This window comes from Chiloscyllium plagiosum, unplaced genomic scaffold (assembly GCF_037043375.1).
Source record: "Chiloscyllium plagiosum isolate Xiang-an unplaced genomic scaffold, Cpla_swu_hap1 HiC_scaffold_8, whole genome shotgun sequence".
Taxonomy (NCBI): Eukaryota; Metazoa; Chordata; class Chondrichthyes; order Orectolobiformes; family Hemiscylliidae; genus Chiloscyllium; species Chiloscyllium plagiosum.
In genome coordinates this window covers 45870516-45890100 of record NW_028270146.1, presented here as the reverse complement: position 1 = coordinate 45890100, position 19585 = coordinate 45870516, and the positions used below count along the sequence as shown (strand labels likewise).

General features: G+C 40.8%; 1 protein-coding gene across 1 annotated transcript in view; it reads left to right on the top strand.

Annotated features, from left to right (window-relative positions):
• The window catches only part of yy1a (YY1 transcription factor a), a 48317-nt gene that overhangs the window by 7885 nt on the left and 20847 nt on the right, over nt 1-19585 (top strand). The window contains exon 2 of the mRNA XM_043697421.2: nt 12013-12178. Coding sequence (XP_043553356.1) covers nt 12013-12178 — 166 coding nt within the window. The remainder of the gene's footprint in view (nt 1-12012; nt 12179-19585) is intronic.

The following is a 19585-nucleotide window of genomic DNA, read 5'->3' as shown; positions in this document are numbered from 1 at the left end:
GTTGTCCAATAGTTAATGGCGCAAATGTAACTTGCTACTTCTCTGTCCAAATCTGGATGTTGTCCAAGTCTTGCTGTAAATAGCAGTGGACTGCTTCATGATCTGAGTCACTGCAAATAGTGCTGCACATTGTCTAAACATCAGCAAACCTGCTTCCTTCTGATTTTATAACTGAGGGAAGGTTATTGATGAAGCAGTTGAAGATGTTTGTGCTTTGGACACTACACTGAGGCAATCCTGCAGAGAAATCTTGAAGTGTTGATTACTCGCCTCCAACATCCATCTTCCTGCTAGGTATGACAGATATGACACTGACAAGAGGAGATCTTTTCCGTGATTCATGTTGATTTCAATTTTACTTGGGTTTCCCGATGTCACATTCAGTAAAAAGTAGTCACTCTTCTCACTTAGTTCTAGCATTGACAAAAGAGCTAAGTTGGGAACCGCAGATCCATTTTACAGACTGGTTGACTCACTAAATTAGCCTTGTTTCAGTTAACTATTTCTTGTTTGTCTTTTTCCTATAAGTAATCATAATTGTATTAATGCTTACCACTGAAGTATCTTTCACTTCCTCCAGTTCACCCCCATACTAGATCCAGCATTTTGTTCCTAATTATACTCGAAACAGATATGTAGATAAAATTTTCCCGTATACATTTTGGAAGACCTCATCCTGTTTTTGCTTTTCCCTTGCTTTCTTCCTTTTTTATGGTTCCCTACAGCAGTTTATTGTGGGACAAATTAAATTCTCTATTATTGCAACTCTATTGTTTTTGCTTTATCCTAAAGTGTACTTGCAATTCTGCTTCGCCAGCTACTTGCCACACATTGGTAATGTAACACATCCTGTCCTTAACTCTAATCAACTGATTTCAGCTTTTTGAACCTTCAGTTATTTCTGTCACTGTCACAATAAATGTGAACTACACAATTAATCTATTTCATTCCTATTTTGCCTGAATTGTAGCTTTTGTTCTCTTCTATTTTTCCCATTCATGCTGTCTGTCTGCAGAAAGCACAGTAGTCATTTGGCACAGTGGTTAGCACTACCACCTCACAGCGTCAGAGACCCGGGTTCAATTCCCGCCTCGGGCAACTGTCTGTGTGGAGTTTGCACATTCTCCCTGTCTGCGTGGGTTTCCTCCCACACAGTCTAAAAATGTGCAGGTTAGGTGAATTGGCCATGCTAAATTGCCCGTAGTGTTAGGTGAAGGGGTAAATGTAGGGAAATGGGTATGGGTCTTCAGAGGGTCGGTGTGGACTTGTTGGGCCGAAGGGCCTGTTTCCACACTGTAGGGAATCTAAAATATGCACTGAGACCCATTCAACCACTCAACGCTCAGCTGTTTCACTTCTGGCAGAATTTGCCCCTCCAGGATTGACCCTATCATCCATCCACAAAGATGTGCCATATAAAGGCACCATGTCTAAGATGGATTGTCTGCTACAATGACAATGTTACTTGCTCAATTCCATTTTGAATCTGGCTCCACTTTCTTTTAAGTCATGCAATATAGATTGTGACTGCTCACCATATAAAAAGGCTTTTTCCCCATCTTGCCACTTTTCTTTTTGCTATTCACTTTAGATTTTTATTTTCTGATTCTTCATCCTTCCACCAATGTTTACTTAGATACTCTTCAAACAGTCATGATTATGAACAGACACTCTTAAACCCATCTTAAATTACTGTTCAGCTCACCTGTATGGTCTCTTTCTTTTGTCAAAACAGGTTTTTGCTTCATCTTATGGGTGTGATAGTATAGTTGGTATATTATTGATCTAGTTGTTAAGAATAATGGATAAGCAACATTGAGTTTGGAGGTTAAATAGACTGTGGCCGTTGGGGAATTTAAACACAACTAAGTAAATCTGAAGAAAAGAAATTGAACATGTAACTATTGGATTGTTGTAAAAGTTCATCTCTCTCTTACAGGCTACTATGAGAATGAAATGTGGTGTTCTTGCCTATTCTGGCCTCTGTTTCTTGACCCATAGCAGTGCAGTTCACTCTCCACTATTCTCTGCAATTGTCTGACAACCTTCTCTGCTCTGTTACCCTCTTATTTTTCATGCACATGTTATTCCTTGATTGCACCCTTGAAAAACAATGCATTAATTTCCATGTACACTGCTAATAGGCAGTAGTACTATCATTTCCTTTGATTTCCCCACTATATCAAAATTAAAAATCAAAATGACCGCAGATGCTGAAAATAAAACAAAAACAAGATGCTGGAAAAGTTCAGCTAATCTGGCAGCATCTGTGAAGAGAAATTGGAGTTAACATTTTGGGTCCAGTGACCCTTCCTCCGAACTGATGGTAGCTAGGAAAATGTTGGCTTATATGCAGAAGATGGAGCTGAAAATGTGTTGCTGGAAAAGTGCAGCAGGTCAGGCAGCATCCAGGGAACAGGAGAATCGACGTTTCGGACATAAGCCCTTCTTCAGGAATCCTGAAGAAGGGCTTATGCCCGAAACGTCGATTCTCCTATTCCCTGGATGCTGCCTGACCTGCGCTTTTCCAGCAACACATTTTCAGCTCTGATCTCCAGCATCTGCAGTCCTCACCTTTCTCCATGCAGAAGATGGAGTTAGGGGAAGGGGATAAGGAGTAAATGATGGGTGGGGATAGAGCCCAAAGAGTGAGAAAAAAGTTGAACAGACAAAGAAATGGATAACAGTCTGGCTGGGAGAGTGAATATCTGTTAATTGAGACATTGGTGGCTAACAATAGGCCATGTGTAATGGTGGGCTATGTGATAATAAGACCTAGTGTGCAGGGTTGGGGACTAGGGCGTGGTAGAGTTCGGGGCCCTAAAATTATTGAACTCTATATTGAATACAGAGGGTTGCAGGATCCTCAAGCAGAAAATGTGGTGTTCTTTCAGCTTACACTGTGCTGAAACACTGCAGGAGGTCTGAGACAGATATTGGTCAGGGAACAGGGTGGTGTGTTGAAGTGGCACGCAACTGGAAGTTCCAGGTCTTTGTCAGACAGGATGTAGATGTTTTGTGAAGCGGTCACCCAGTTTACAACTTGTTTCCGCATTGTAGAGGAGAGCAGTGAATGCAGTGGATTAGATCGTGTGAAATGCAGGTATGTTTGGGCCCTTTGTTGCTGAAGAGGGAGGAGGTAAATGGGCAGGTGTTACACCTTAAGCAGTTGCAGGAGAACATGCTGTGTGGTGTTGAGAGTGATGGACGTAATCTATATGGACTTCAATAAGGCATTCAACAAGGTTCCCCATGGTTAGATCTCATGGAATACAGGGAGAACTAGCTGTTTGGATGCAGAACTGGCTGAAAGGTAGAAGACAGGGTGGTGGTGGAGGGTTGTTTTTCAGACTGGAGGCCTGTGACCAGTGGAGTGCCACAAGGTTCGGTGATGGGTCCACTACTTTTCATTATTTGATATAAATGACTTGGATGTGGGTATAGTTAGTAAGTTTGCAAATGACAGCAAAATTGGAGGTGTAGTGGACAGCGGAGAAGGTTAACTCCAGTTACAGTGGGCTCTTGATCAGATGGGCTAAGAAGTGGCAGATGGAGTTTAATTCAGACAAATGCAAGGTGCTGTACTTTGGGAAAACAAATCTTAGCAGGACTTGTACACCTAATGGTAAGGTCCTTGGGAGTGTTGCTGAACAAATAGACTTTGGAGTGCAGGTTCATAGCTCCTTGAAAGTGGGATTGCGGGGAGATAGGATAGTGAAGAAGGCGTTTGGTATGCTTTCCTTTATTGGTCAGAGTATTGAGTACAGGAGTTGGGAGGTCATGTTGCGGCTGTACAAGACCACTGTTAGACCACTGTTGGAATGTTGCGTGCAATTCTGGTCTCCTTCCTATCGGAAAGATGTTGTGAAATTGGAAAGGGTTCAGAAAAGATTAACAAGCATGTTGCCAGGGTTGGAGGATTTGTGCTGTAGGGAAAGATTGAATAGGCTGGGGCTGTTCTCCCTGGAGCGTCGGAGGCTGAGGGGTGACCTTATTGAGGTTTATAAAATCATGAGGGGCATGGGTAGGGTAAATAGACAGTCTTTTCCTGGGGTAGGGGAGTCCAGAACTAGAGGGCATAGGTTTAGGCTGAGAGGGAAAAGATATAAAAGAGATCTAAGGGGCAACTTTTTCACGCAGAGGGTGGTACGTGTATAGAATGAGCTGTCGGAGGAAGTGGTGGAAGCTGGTACATTTGCAACATTTAAAAGGCATTTGGATGGGTACCTGAATAGGAAGGGTTTGGAGGGATATGGGCTAGCTGCTGGCAGGTGGGATTGGCTTGGGATATCTGGTCGGCATGGAGGGGTTGGACCGAAGGGTCTGTTTCCATGCTGTACATCTCTATGACTCTACCTGTGCCCAAAATGGAAACATGTTGAGGAAAGGGAGGAGTCAGCCTAGGTGACAGTGAGGTTAGGTGGAAATTGGAAGTGACATTGAACCTTTCCAATTCTGGACGAGACAACTATCTCATTAAATATGTTGGAGAAAGAGTTGTGGGTGGGGAGCAGAATAGGACTGGAACAACCCCCTCAAAGAGACAGGCATTATTAGGGCCCAGGCAGCTATCCATGGTCACTCCTCTGACCTGAGACGAATGTGAGATGTTAAGAGAAGTTGTTGAGGGTGAGGACAAGCTTGTCCAAGCAGAAGTGGATGTTAGTGGGTGTGGATGGTTTGGGCCTTTGCCCCAGAAAGAAACGGAGAGCCCTGAGACCTTCCGAGTGCAGGGGTGGATGTGTGATGGGATTACACGTCATGGTAAAGAGGGGGCAGTTGGAGCCTGCTCATTGGAAATTCTGAAACTGGTGTAAAGCGTCAGAGGAATTGCAAATGCAAATCGGCAGGGGCTGGACCCGCGAGAAAAGACCAGGTCAAAGTAGGAAGAGCTGAGTTCTGTGGTGCAGGAACAGGCTGAAACAATGGGTCTGCTCGTGCAATCCTGTTTGAATTTTCGGAAGAAGGTGGAAGTAAGCTTTGCCGGGCTGGCATCTATCTGCTTGTTCATCTGATATGCAGTATTGGATGAACTGAAAATAAATCAAATTGAATAGTAGCAAAACGAAAACTATTGATTTCTACCCATTCCACAAAAGCTATTCTTTAGCAGCCTATTCTGTCCCTCCCCCTTGGCAACTATCTAAAGTGGATCCAATCTGTTGAAATCCTTTGTGTCATGTTGATCCCAAGGTGGATTTTTAATCAAATATCTGCTGTAACATTAAAATCCACCTTGGTAGTCCTATCCCTGATTCAAGTTCATCGTCTCACTGGTATTGATATTTTTAAATTATTGAGATTGGAGCTGGAATAGGCCATTCAGTCCCTCTAATCTGTTCAACTATTCTACAACATGGCCAATCATCCACCTTACCATGGTATATCGCATTATCCCCATATGCCTTGATAACATTAGTAACTAGGAGTCTCCTTGATCTCAGTATTGAACTTAACGACTGAGCTTTTACAACCCTCTTCATAGAAATTTCCAAAGATTCATCACCCTCTCAGTGAAGAAGTTCCTCTTCAGCACAGTCCCAAATGGCTTGCATTTCATTCTGCGATTGCAATCAACGGTTTTAGATTCCACAATTAAGGTAAATAATTTCTCCATCTGCTCTATTAATCCCTTCTGCATTTTGTACATTTCTGTGGGATTGCCACTTTCCTTTTAAATGCCAGAAGATACAGTCTAAGGCTCACCATAGAGACAGTGGCAGCATCCCAGAAATCAGTCCAATGAGCTTACACTGCATATCCTTCCTTAGGCATTGAAACTGCACTCCGCCAGTGACGATCTCATCAGTGTTGTATGCAATTGAAGCAAGATTTCTTTGCTGTTGTACTCTCATCATCTTGTAATAAAGACTAACATGCCAGTTGCCTTCTAAAGTTTTGGCTGAAGCCTTCCAGTAGCTTTAAGTGATATATGAAGAAGGACACCTAAGTCCCTTTGGACATCAGCACTTCTCTGTTTCTCAAATACTCTATTTTCTTTCTTTCCACAAAAGAAATGGATCACCTTAGTTATCCATATTATATTCAATCTATTATGTTCTTACTCACTCAACAAAACCTGTCTAAATAACCTGGAAGCCTCTTTGCAATTTGTCCTCAACCGTCATTCCCACCAGATTTTTTCTTATCTACAAAATTAGAAATATCACATTTGGAACCCATATCTAAATCTATGATGTAGATTATGAAAATTATAGGCCCATGGATTGATCCTTGTGGTCACAGTCTGTTAACCTGAGAATGACATTTATTCATGTTTTCTGTCCATTAACTCATCCTCCATTTCTGCTAGTATATTGCCCCCAATTACACATATTTTAATTTTAACTACCAATCCTATGTGGGGCTTCTTTCAAAAGCTTTCTGAAAATCCAAGTGCACTGTATCCACTCTTTCTCCCCCATATTGACTTTGCTAATAAGTTCCACAAGATTTTGTGACATGTTTGTCAAACATGATTTCCCATTCATAATGACTCTGCACAAGCAAGCAGCTATTTTCTGTATTTTCAGAATCCAGTATAATTTATTCTAATTTTTTTTTCCTACTGCTGATGTCAGCTTAATGAATCTGTAGTCCACTGTTTTCTCACTACCCTCCTCTCATGGAGTGATATTTGCCAATTTCTAATCTACAGACACCATTGCAAAATTAATAGACTTTTCAGAAATGATCACCAGTGCATCTATTATGTCTGTAGTCATCTTTTTCAGCATTGTAAGGTGAAGGTCATCAGATGAATCGACATTTCGGGCATCCGATTCCTGAAGAAGGGCTTATGCCCGAAACGTCGATTCTCCTGTACCTTGGATGCTGCCTGACCTGCTGCACTTTTCCAGCAACACATTTTCAGCTCTGATCTCCAGCATCTGCAGTCCTCACTTTCTCCTCGAAGATCATCAGATGCCAAGAATTTAACAGCATTAGGTCCCATTAATTTCTGTTAATGTTGCTGTATTTTTGCTGAGACTAATTTCACTTCCACATACACTGAATAGACCCTGGGGGTCATAACCATTTCAGGGTGATTTCTTTGTCTTCCTCTGAAGACCGGCACACAATAATTATTTAGCTTCTTTGCTATTTCTCTGTTTCCTATCATATATTCTCCTGTGTCTGCCTGTAAGGTTCTACATTTATCTTGGCTGATGTAGCCATAGCTGAACTGCTGTCTTTAATGTAGTTTTCAACTCCACTGGAACAAGTGTTTTCCTCATATCTTCCTAATGACCCTATATTTTTTAAAACCAATTGTGTGTCTTTCTCTTCTTTCTCTTCTTTCTCTTCTTTCTCTTCTTTCTCTTCTTTCTCTTCTTTCTCTTCTTTCTCTTCTTTCTCTTCTTTCTCTTCTTTCTCTTCTTTCTCTTCTTTCTCTTCTTTCTCTTCTTTCTCTTCTTTCTCTTCTTTCTCTTCTTTCTCTTCTTTCTCTTCTTTCTCTTCTTTCTCTTCTTTCTCTTCTTTCTCTTCTTTCTCTTCTTTCTCTTCTTTCTCTTCTTTCTCTTCTTTCTCTTCTTTCTCTTCTTTCTCTTCTTTCTCTTCTTTCTCTTCTTTCTCTTCTTTCTCTTCTTTCTCTTCTTTCTCTTCTTTCTCTTCTTTCTCTTCTTTCTCTTCTTTCTCTTCTTTCTCTTCTTTCTCTTCTTTCTCTTCTTTCTCTTCTTTCTCTTCTTTCTCTTCTTTCTCTTCTTTCTCTTCTTTCTCTTCTTTCTCTTCTTTCTCTTCTTTCTCTTCTTTCTCTTCTTTCTCTTCTTTCTCTTCTTTCTCTTCTTTCTCTTCTTTCTCTTCTTTCTCTTCTTTCTCTTCTTTCTCTTCTTTCTCTTCTTTCTCTTCTTTCTCTTCTTTCTCTTCTTTCTCTTCTTTCTCTTCTTTCTCTTCTTTCTCTTCTTTCTCTTCTTTCTCTTCTTTCTCTTCTTTCTCTTCTTTCTCTTCTTTCTCTTCTTTCTCTTCTTTCTCTTCTTTCTCTTCTTTCTCTTCTTTCTCTTCTTTCTCTTCTTTCTCTTCTTTCTCTTCTTTCTCTTCTTTCTCTTCTTTCTCTTCTTTCTCTTCTTTCTCTTCTTTCTCTTCTTTCTCTTCTTTCTCTTCTTTCTCTTCTTTCTCTTCTTTCTCTTCTTTCTCTTCTTTCTCTTCTTTCTCTTCTTTCTCTTCTTTCTCTTCTTTCTCTTCTTTCTCTTCTTTCTCTTCTTTCTCTTCTTTCTCTTCTTTCTCTTCTTTCTCTTCTTTCTCTTCTTTCTCTTCTTTCTCTTCTTTCTCTTCTTTCTCTTCTTTCTCTTCTTTCTCTTCTTTCTCTTCTTTCTCTTCTTTCTCTTCTTTCTCTTCTTTCTCTTCTTTCTCTTCTTTCTCTTCTTTCTCTTCTTTCTCTTCTTTCTCTTCTTTCTCTTCTTTCTCTTCTTTCTCTTCTTTCTCTTCTTTCTCTTCTTTCTCTTCTTTCTCTTCTTTCTCTTCTTTCTCTTCTTTCTCTTCTTTCTCTTCTTTCTCTTCTTTCTCTTCTTTCTCTTCTTTCTCTTCTTTCTCTTCTTTCTCTTCTTTCTCTTCTTTCTCTTCTTTCTCTTCTTTCTCTTCTTTCTCTTCTTTCTCTTCTTTCTCTTCTTTCTCTTCTTTCTCTTCTTTCTCTTCTTTCTCTCGTTCCGTCCTCCCTCTCCCTCCCCCTCTCCGGGGAGAGAGAGAGAATGCGAGAGACATAGACAAAGAGTGAGTATTTGGAATGTTGGAACAGACTGTGTTTAGATACAGAATTCTGTGGACAAGATTAAATGTGCCCCCCCCCCCAGATAGGATAGTGAAGAAGGAGTTTGGTATGCTTTCCTTTATCGGTCAGAGTATTGCATACAGGAGTTGGGATGTCATGTTGCGGCTGTACAAGACATTGGTTGGGATATTGCATGCAGTTCTAGTCTCCTTCCTATCAGAAAGTTGTTGTGAAACTTGAAAGGGTTCAGAAAAGATTTACCAGGATGTTGCCAAGGTTGGAGGATTTGAGCTATAGGGAGATGTTGAATAGGCTCAGGCTGTTTTCCCTGGAGTGTCGGAGGCTGAGGGGTGACCTTGTACAGGTTTATAAAATTGAGGGGCATGGATAGGGTAAATAGACAAAATCTTTTCCCTGGGGTGGGGGAGTCCAGAACTAGAAGGCATAGATTTAGGGTGAGGGGAAAGATATATAAAAGCGACCTAAGGGGCAACGTTTTCACTCAGAATGGTACGTGTATGGAATGAGCTGCCAGAGGATGTGGTGGAGGCTGGTACAATTGCAACATTGAAGAGGCATTTGGATGGGTATATGAATAGGAAGGGTTTGGAGGGATATAGGCCGGGTGCTGGCAGGTGGCTCTAGATTGGGTTGGGATATCTGGTCAGCATGGACGAGTTGGACCGAAGGGTCTGTTTCCATGCTGTACATCTCTACAACTCTTTCCTAACTCCCTAAATTTCTAATTTTAGGACCTCATTTTTTTTTTTTAGCAATCTCATTGGTGCAATATGAACCATGATCTTTGGCTGTTCGCCATACCCCTAAAGAATACCCTGCAGTCATTCACTGATGTCCTTGACCCTTGCACCAGGGAGAAGCATCTTAGGTCACGGTCTCAAACCACAAATGCAGGCTGTTCCCATAACTATTGAATTGCCTATGCTCTTATCCTTGCAGCTCAAGACTCAGGTTGGGCATTTACACAGCTGCCATGGATTAAGCATTTTTTTTTTTTCAGACTATTTCGTTTAAACTGGAGCTGAGAAGGTCGAAAATCTAATTACGCACCATTTCATGCAATTAATCCAGGTCTGTCTCTGTCTTGGGTTTCTTTTTCTCAACACCTACTGAAAGCAATGCTGAGTGCCCATCTCTGGTGCTGCTCCTTATACATTGTGATATGACAGTAACCTGTAACTGTAAGGTACTTGGTTGGAATATATCAAATAAACCATAAAAATTACATACCGAATATAAGGACTTTTTAAAATTGTTACATGCACATTCAGTCAGTAGGCTCTTCTTATTTTCTTTTGAAAATAGCTGCTTTCCTAAATCAAAATTTCTAGATTTGCTAAGTGGATACCTGTGCTGTGTTCGACCCCAATCTAGACTAGTCAAGAAAATTTTAAATGGTGGGCCTTTCTCATTTATATCCCCAGTGTTCATTATAGATTTAAAGACAGACAGCCTTCCATTTGTCTAAGATATATTAAGTTCTATTTCATTGCTGTCACGTAGTTGCAGGATCATTGTGTCAGCATTTGGTGTTTGCTATTAGGTGAAATTGGATATATCACTGCAAGCTTGCATTTAAGGAAAAGTAAGTCAAAACCTTGTGGTAGCTGACCCTAATAGTCAAATTGATACATTTCATTAGGTACAAGCTGTAAAGTCTGAAGTCAATATTTCTTTAGTTCCAAGTTTGGGGTGGCAGGGTAGCAGTGGCATTTATTTTTGATCCTTAGTTCCCCTGGTGGCTAGTGACGGTGTTATTCTACTTGTTGTGTCAGAGGTCCCACAGTGTCTTTAGTTAAGGAATTTTAGCATGTTTAGCCAGTAATAATTAGGGAACAACAGTGCATGTTAGTGTTGGAATGTTGTGAAAGTGACAATCTTGCAGGTGATATCTTACCCATTGTTTTGCTGCTGCCTTGATGGTAAAGGTTATGGAACTTTGAGATGCTTTTGAGAAAAGCTCGCTGAGTTGCTGCACTGGATGGTTATGTGCTGAAGCCACTATATTTATAGTAGAGAGGATTAATATTGTATCCAGTTAAAGAGACAAAGACTGAGCCCTGTTATGCACTAAATGGTCTTGTGTTTCTTGAATGTATTAGCTGTAACCATGCAGCTGGATCTTCAATCTCATTACCGATTTGTAGTTTGTCAATGATGGAGCAAGAGGTCAGTTTCTCTTCCCAGGGTATCTAACTCCTAAGCTTTTAGCTATGTTGTTGATATGGCCGGGCTTCTGGTCAGTGAGGCAGTGGCAATGATTAATTGCACTAATGATTCACCAAAGATGGAAGACGGGGCCTTTGCCACATTGACTTACCAAGTCAAACCCAGTGTAAATAATATCCTGCCACCAGATGGCCCAAACTGGCTTATTGTCTAGGCCTTGCGGTAATCTGTGATCAACTCTTTCCTTTAGAAGAGTTGGGAATCTAGCTGACCACTGCAGAATGGCCAACAAGCAGGCTTGCTTCTGATTTTGAGAGGGAAAGCCAGGCAATTAACTGAGACATTACTGTAATGTCCTGGGGCAAATCCACAACCAGTTTCATTGCAAAGCTGTTCTGCTGAGCTTGATTGATTTTTCAGTTTTTCTGGATGTTGTGGTTCCATGCTTTGGAATTAGTGGCCTCTCCTTTTGAAACACAATTCTTGCACCCATGCCTGAAATAAAGCTGTAATTGGCTGCAACTAAAGAGTATGTTGTCCATTTATTTGTGTGGAATGTGAGCATTTCTGGAAGTGCACAGAATTGCACTGTCCTAATTCCCTTTAGGGAAGGGCAGGCAATACCTCTTTCTAAATACAACATTATCTGCAATATCCAGTAGCCAAATCTCAGCCAATTAACAAAATGGCTTGAATTTTTCATCTGCGCTCACGAGTTGTCTTGGTTACATCCAAATCTTTTATTAGCTTAGGAAACAAAATAAATTCCTTCAAAAACAGAATTGTTTATGGTTTTCCAGGCTGAATAATTTTACATCAATTTCTACTGTTGGTTCAATTCTTCATTCAGATGAAGAATTCATCAACCAAGTCAAATTTCCTTCCTAGCCTTTAATAAGCAACTTTTTCACAGCGGCCATTTATGGTTTTTTCAATTTTAAACAATGTTAAAAGTCTGAAAACCGTTTAATTTAGCAACATGTTAAGAAATGAAAGCTAATCTGGTACCACTTGTTCGGTAATGCAACAACTTCTGTTTCATGACCTCTTGTGTTTAATTAGTTTGCCAAGAGATTTTGAGGTCTGAAGGTCTCAAATATTATTTTTCTGCCTTTCAGATGATAAGAAAACTGATATTGACCATGAAACTGTGGTGGAGGAACAAATCATTGGAGAAAATTCTCCACCCGATTACTCTGAATACATGACTGGCAAGAAACTTCCCCCTGGTGGGATACCTGGTATTGATCTCTCTGACCCAAAGCAGCTGGCAGAATTTGCAAGGTAAGCAGTTTTACAAATATCAATTCCTTCAAATCTGTCTGGACCAGCAAAGTTACAAGGCTGCTGTATTTCAGAAAAAAAAGAAACCCATGACCACCACTACCTCACTGGAACAAAGTTAAAAATCACACTACACGTTATAGTCCAACAGGTTTAATTGGAATGGAAGTACACTAGCTTTCGGAGCGACGCTCCTGATGAAGGCTAGTGTACTTCCAATTAAACCTGTTGGACTATAACCTGGTGTACTGTGACTTTTAACTTTGTACACCCCAGTCCAACACCGGCATCTCCAAATCATCGCTGGAACAAGGAATGTTAACTAAGTAGGGATTTACCTTGGAACAGTTTCTTTCTAAATAAGATGTTTTCTGATGTTCTTCATAAGTAGACAGCTGAAGTAAATCAGAACAGGGACCATTCAGCCCTCCAAACCTGGTCCACTGTTCATTATGAACATGTTTGATCATTCAACTCCGTATCCTGATCCTGCTTTTGTTTCATGCCTTTGATCCCTGTAGCCTTAAGAACTATAAATTACTTCTTGAAAACGTTCAATGTTTTGGCCTCAATCATTTCTTTGGCACAGAATTCCACAGTTCATCACTCTGAGTAAAGAAATTTGTTCTGATCTCCGTCCCAAATGGTCAGCGTCATATCCTTAGCTTCTGACCCCTAGTTGTGCACTTCTGGTCATCAGAATATCCTTCCTACATTTAGTCCTGTTGGAGTTTTATCGATTTTATAGAAGATTCTGTCCCTCCTTCTGAACCTAAACTAGTCCAATCTCTACGTACGTCAGTCTTTCCATTGCCAAGAATCATTCTGGTAAGTCTTTGGCGCACTCGCTCTATAGTTAGGACATCTTTCCTCAGGTAACAAGACCAAACCTGCACTCAGTCCTACAGGTGTGGGCTCTCAAAGATCCTGTATAATTGCAGGAAGACATTCTTGCTCCTATACAGCAACAAACTAAATATTTAACTAGTAAATTAAATTTAATGGGCTCATGATGCCAATTTTTGCAGTCTGAAAAGTGTTACAGTGTAGAAAGAAGCTGTTCAGCCCATTGTGCCTATGCTAACTTGTTTAATGAGTACCAATCTCCTTCCCCATATCACTGCACATTAATCATTCACTGCCTTTTAGGGTGTCATTTTAATGGGGAGAATAAAAAAAAGAGTCTCAATCATGTTAATGAGAATTGCAGGGAAATGATGTTCCTACTGCCCAGAGGGCTATTTGGCTAAATTCAGTGACCTCAGGCTCAGGTTGGCAATTTTAGATTTATAAACTCGAAGCAGTGTGAAGAGATACTATGGGAACTTTAAACTAAAATGGTTTCCAACCCTATTACATTACATGCAAGTTTCCCAACATTTCGTGATGCATAATTACCCTATCCACTAGGACTTTAACAAAGCTGTTTAGCAGAACTTCATCTTCTGGTGATCAGCCTGCCATTTCAGGTTACTAGTGAGACAGACTGATTATCAAATCATGACCACATGCTCTAGCACAAATATTGGATTTCAGAGATTGTCTTTGAGGGTGTATTGTTCCTTTCAGCTCATTTTCAGGCATGCAATGTACAAGAATGTTAGGAGTAGCACATTCAGTAAGATGCTAATCTGATAGTAACTTCAAAATTGTACTCCCACTTACCCTGGGAGTGCCTACCAAGAATTTGAGTACTCCCAATTAATTTTTGTATTTGCATATTAACCTTTTGCGATTTATATGTAAGGACACCAAGCTCCCTCTGCACCTCAGTTCACAATATGTCATCATTTAGATCATTATATTTTCTGCCAAAATTGACTCTTACATTTCCTGCAGTTTTCTCCATTTGCTACATCATCTCCCATTCATTTAATCTATCATTACTTTCTTGTAATGTTCTTGAGTCCTCTTCACAGTTTCCTTTGCTGTCAATCTGTGCCATCAGACTTGGCAACCATACCTTTCATCTCTACATTGTTCCCAATTTATGTAAATAACTTCAGAGATCCCAGCACTAATTCCTTTGATGCATTCACTACTTAGTACATTTTGCCAGTCTGAACAATATGCATTTATGCCTATTTCCTGCTGCCTATTAGCCAGCCAATTGTTTTTTCCATGTGAATATGCTACCCCTTTCACAAGTTTTTTATTTTCTGCTGTTAGCTGTGGTGTGGCACGTTATGAAATATCTTCACTGTATTAAATGCCTTCACCGTATCAAATACCTTCTGGAAATTTCAGGTACATCCACCAGTTCCTTTTTACCCCAACATTTCTTAGCTCTTCAAAATGCAGTAATAGACTGGTCAAACATGATTGAATCGGACCATCTCTGAATCATGGGAGTTTTGGAAAATTAAAACCACTGCTTATTAATGAATTAGCTCATTAGTCTCCTCTTGTAAGAGCCTAGGATGAAGTTCATCATGATCTGTGCACAACCCACAATTTACGAAATATAATTTCTCTAGCGATTGATTTTTTTTTTGTAAAATCTGGAATCTTTTCCATTTCTTGACCTATTGCTGTTTTTGGGATGTTGCTTCTATCTGCAGTAGTGAAGACTAATGTAAATTACTTGTCAAAAGATTGATAGGACCTAAGTCTGAGATCTCACATTTAAATTATGTATTGGAAGTGATACACAATACCAATTCCAATGTCACTAGTATTGATGGCGACTTCAAAAGATTTTGAAATATTTGGTGTAGCTAAAACTGGTTTGGTGTTTAGTATTGATGTCAAATGGTCGAACGCCTTCTGGCATTGTTCTGTCCACCGAAACTTTGTATTCTTCAGCAAATCGGTTAGTGGTGCCACTACACTGCTGAAGTTTGGAACAAACTTCTGATAGAATCCGCCGAGTCTCAAGAATCGAAGCACATCTTTCTTCGAGGTTGGTCATGGAAATTTCTCGATGGCCTTCGTCTTTGTGTTCCGTGGGGTCAGCCTTCCATGACTAATGCTATGTCCCAAGAACATCACCTCTGCTTTCGTGAATTCAATTTTATTTAAGTTTATCGCCAGTTTTACCTCTCATAGTCGTTCAAAGAGCTCTACCAACTGTACCATGTGATCTTTCCAGGACTTACTAAAAATCGCTACATCGTCCAAATAGACGGCACAATGTTTTTTTTGTAAATCTATTTATTTGCAAATTTTTAACTTTACAAATGTATAAAATTATTGAAAAATACAATCAATAACAAATATCAGTATAATAAAAACTAAAAAGCCACAAATTACAATACAACTACTGTCGACCAACTACAAACCTACCCTATAATACAAAACAAACCCTAACACTGTGCAAAGCAACATCAAAAAAAAGCAAAAAAAACCCACACAATACAGAACAGCTATGCTGGCGCAAAGCTCCCAAACAAAGGAACGGGAGCATTGTGTGTGTGTGTATATATATATATCCGTATTAACTGAGACTCCCTCCAGGGCTTGACAAATCTAACCAACCTGGTTAGACAAACGCCCTAGTTAGGATAACTGACAAATCTATATCCTAATAACTCAATTAGGGCTGCAATGTCTTATAAAAATGGTCTGTTGTGTGGTGCACCATGTTTGTAAAAACGTCCAAGGGAAGTGCTCCATAATTAATTTCTGCAATCCCAGTAAGCCCGGCAGGTTCTCCAACACCCAATTCATCAGAATATTCTTCCGCGCACAGTATGCAAGAATATTAAATAGTTTCTTCCCATGCCCGTCTAAAGATGGTAAATTCGGTAGACCTAAGAGGAGAGATATCGGGTCTGCTTTGACTTCAGTCCTCAATACCCTCCCTATCTCTCCCGCCACAGTGCCCCAATAAACACGGAGCCTGTGGCATGCCCAGATGCAATGGGTAAGAGTACCTACACTTATTTTACATTTGGGGCACACTGAAGATGCCCCTTTTTTAAACTTCGCCAGACGGTCTGGTGCCAGATGAGCCCTGTACATAACTTTTAACTGTGTTGCGCATGTCCTATTACATATGTTCTCCCATGTTTCAGAAGAGATCTCCACTCCTAGCTCTTGGTCCCAGACCCCTCATAACCGGTTAATATCCTGCCAGGCCCTGTCACCCAGCAGGCGATAGAGGGCACTAACCGAAAGGGTGCTTGTGGAATGTAGCAACACCCTCTCTGTATTGGGCTTATAGGGCTTAGTCGTCTTCTGGATGAAATCGCTAACTTGATAAAAAGGAAAAGATCTCTGCTGGGTAACCCGTATTTGCGGCTCAGTTGCTCAAAAGACATCATAACCTCTCCCCTCAAACAAGTCTCCCAAACTAAAAGCTCCTCTTGCTGCCCATAGTTTGAACCTTGAGTCCATCGTCCCTGGTCGGAACCCTGGCATGCCCTCCATGCCTTGACTGTACTAATGACAATGGGGTTCTGGCAGTAGTCCATAACTGTCCTTATCCATGAACAACAGGTTAATAAGAGGGCACTTTGCTTGGGAGGCCTCCATATCGAGCCATATTGAGTTTGGATCATTACCTACCCAATCGCAGACAAAGGACAGCAGGGAACTCAGTTGATACCTTCTGATGTCTGGGAAATCAAATCCTCTCCCTCCTTGAGGCAACTGCAATTTATTAAGTTTGATGAGGGGCTGCCCACGATGCCAAAGGAACCAAACTAGCCCATAAGCTTCCGCGCGTTGACCTGGGAAACATTATAGGGAACATGCGCATGGGATAAAGCAAACGAGGAAGAACATGCATCTTAATGAGAGATATTCGCCCAGCCATGAAATTGGAAGAGCCTCCTATCTATGCAGATCTTGCCTAATATTGTCGAGCAAGTGAGCAAAGTTAGTCCGAAATAACAGATCAAGCTTAGGGATAATAAAAATGCCTGGGTGTTGTAACCCTGCCCATGACCACTTAAAAGGGAACTTAGGGCCACCTTCAACTTCTGGCACATCCTTAAGGTCCCCCGAAGGCATAGACTCCGATTTTGCAAACTTAATCTTATATCCTGAAATAGCCCCAAATGAATTGATACGTTGTATCAAATGGGGTATAGAGGTCTTCGGGTTCGATAAAACAGGATATCATCCGCATACAGTGTAGTCTTGTGTGCCCTCGATCCCACTTCCGGAGCGGTTATGTGGATGTTCTGACGACGAGCCGCTGGCAGAGGCCATATCACCAATGTAAACAACAACGGTGAGAGGGGGCAGCCTTGCCGACTACCCCTACCAATTGTAAAATTCCCAGACTTCGCCCTGTTGGTGATGACTACGGCCAGAGGGTGGTGATATAAATCCTCCACCCGCCTAGCAGAGACTCCACCCAACCCAAACTGCTCTAAGACAGAAAAGATACAGCCATTCTACCTGGTCAAATGCTTTCTCTGCATCTAAGAAAATCACCAACCCCTGAATCGATCATTGCTGACAAACTTGGGCCATATTCAGCAACCTTCTGATATTATTAGAGGACCTACGACCCATAATGGCACTGTGTGTTAACCCAGTCACAACTCTGTTCATGAGTCTTTGGAATGAGGCTGGTGCGTTCTTCATTCCAAAGGTTATCACTTTAAACTGATGTAGCCCATTTGGGGTTACAAGTGCAGAAATTTATTTTGCTGACTCTGATAATGCATGGTTACTGGCAGGTACCTTTAAGTCAGCTTGGTGATGTAATTGGCTTGTCTGACTTTCTCGATACAGTCCTCCAATATAGGAATTGGAGAAGAGTCTGATTTTTGTAACTGTTGATCTTCCAATAATCCGCGCAGAATTGTTAAGACCTGTCCGGTTTGGGAACTAAGATGTTTGGCGAACTCCACTCGCTCTAGCTTGGTTCAATTATGTCCTCCATCTGGACCTGTATGGCTTTGAAAGGATTGAGCTGTTGGGGTGGGTTTTTTTTTCAGAGCGGTATTCCCTACTACATCTACTTGATGTACAATAGCATTAGTCCTCCAATACGAATGAGATACCTTTATCCCAATTATTTGAGTAGACCTGACAATATACCTCACAACATGGTCTTAGAGTTTGGATGCCATGTTTCTAAAGCTCCCTGGGATTCAGGATGATACACTGTATACCTAAGCTATCCATAACCACCTTAAACAACTTAGCCATAAAATCGCAGCCTTTGTCCGATTGAATCTCTCTGGATAGCCCAAAATCTACTAACTCCTCTACCATCTTTTTTGCCTTGATACTCCATAATGGAATTGCCTCTGGAAATCTGGTAGACCCATCCATTATGGTTAACAAGTACTGGTTTCCACTTTTAGTTCTCAGCAAGGGACCTACAGTTATAACTCTCGTGAAAGGTTCTTCAAATGCAGGAATTGGCAACAAAGGTGCTTGTTGTTTTACCGCCTGTGGCTTAGCTACCATTTGGCATGCATGGCAAACGTTAACTGCATCCTTGTGCTTTCCAGGCCAATGAAAATGTTTTAGCCCTAGTTCATGTGCTACCCATAACACTTCCTGTCTGTCATGCTACAGGCAATGCAATCTGGTGCACTGTTACCAGTACTCTCTACTTTTGGTTTAGTAATGTAGGATCTCCCCAACGTCTATCCCTCAAAGGACAAAATTCTGCCCGGAATGCTTGTCTTACGCACCAACATGTACTCATCTGCTAGTTCTGCTGCCGTTCTCACTTCCTGAACTTTCTATTCCTCCATGTGAATTCTTAATCTCTAGAAGTGAGTTTTTAAGCTCCTCCAGCAGAATAATTACGCTTTGAGCCTCAAAGGTCTTATCTATTTCAAAGCATGCACCCATTGCTGAAAATGACTATATTTAATTCTTCCAAACTCAACATAAGTCTGACCTGGTTCCTCCTTTGTGTTTCTGAACCACTATCTATATGCTTCTGGTACCAATTCGCAAGCACTTAAAATAACCTGTTTAACCTCTTCATAATCTCTTGACACCTCACCTGACAGTGCAGCAAATATCTCACTGCCTACTAATTTAGCCTGAACGAGCATTACCCATACATTCTGTGACTCCATCTGCCTTGCCAATTTTTCAAATGAAATAAAGAAGGCGTCAACGTTTTTCACATCAATGTGGCGGAGTTTTGACATATTATATATCACTACCTTTTAATCTCCATCCTGTTAACATGACTTTGCTGACTAAGTCACAACTTCTCAAGTTCAAATTCTCTCTCTCTTTCTTTTTCTCTCTCTTTCTTTTTCTCTCTTTTTTCTCTCTCCCTTTTTCTTCTTTTCTCTCTCTTTCTTTCTCTCTCGTTTTCTCTCTCTCCCTCTTTTTTCTCTCTTTTTTTCTCTCTTTTTCTCTCTCCCTCTTTTTCTCTTCTTTCTCTTTCTTTTTCTCTCTTTCTTTTTCTCTCTTCCTTTTTCTCTCTTCCTTTTTCTCCCTCTCTTTTTCTCCCTCTCTTTTTCTCCCTCTCTTTTT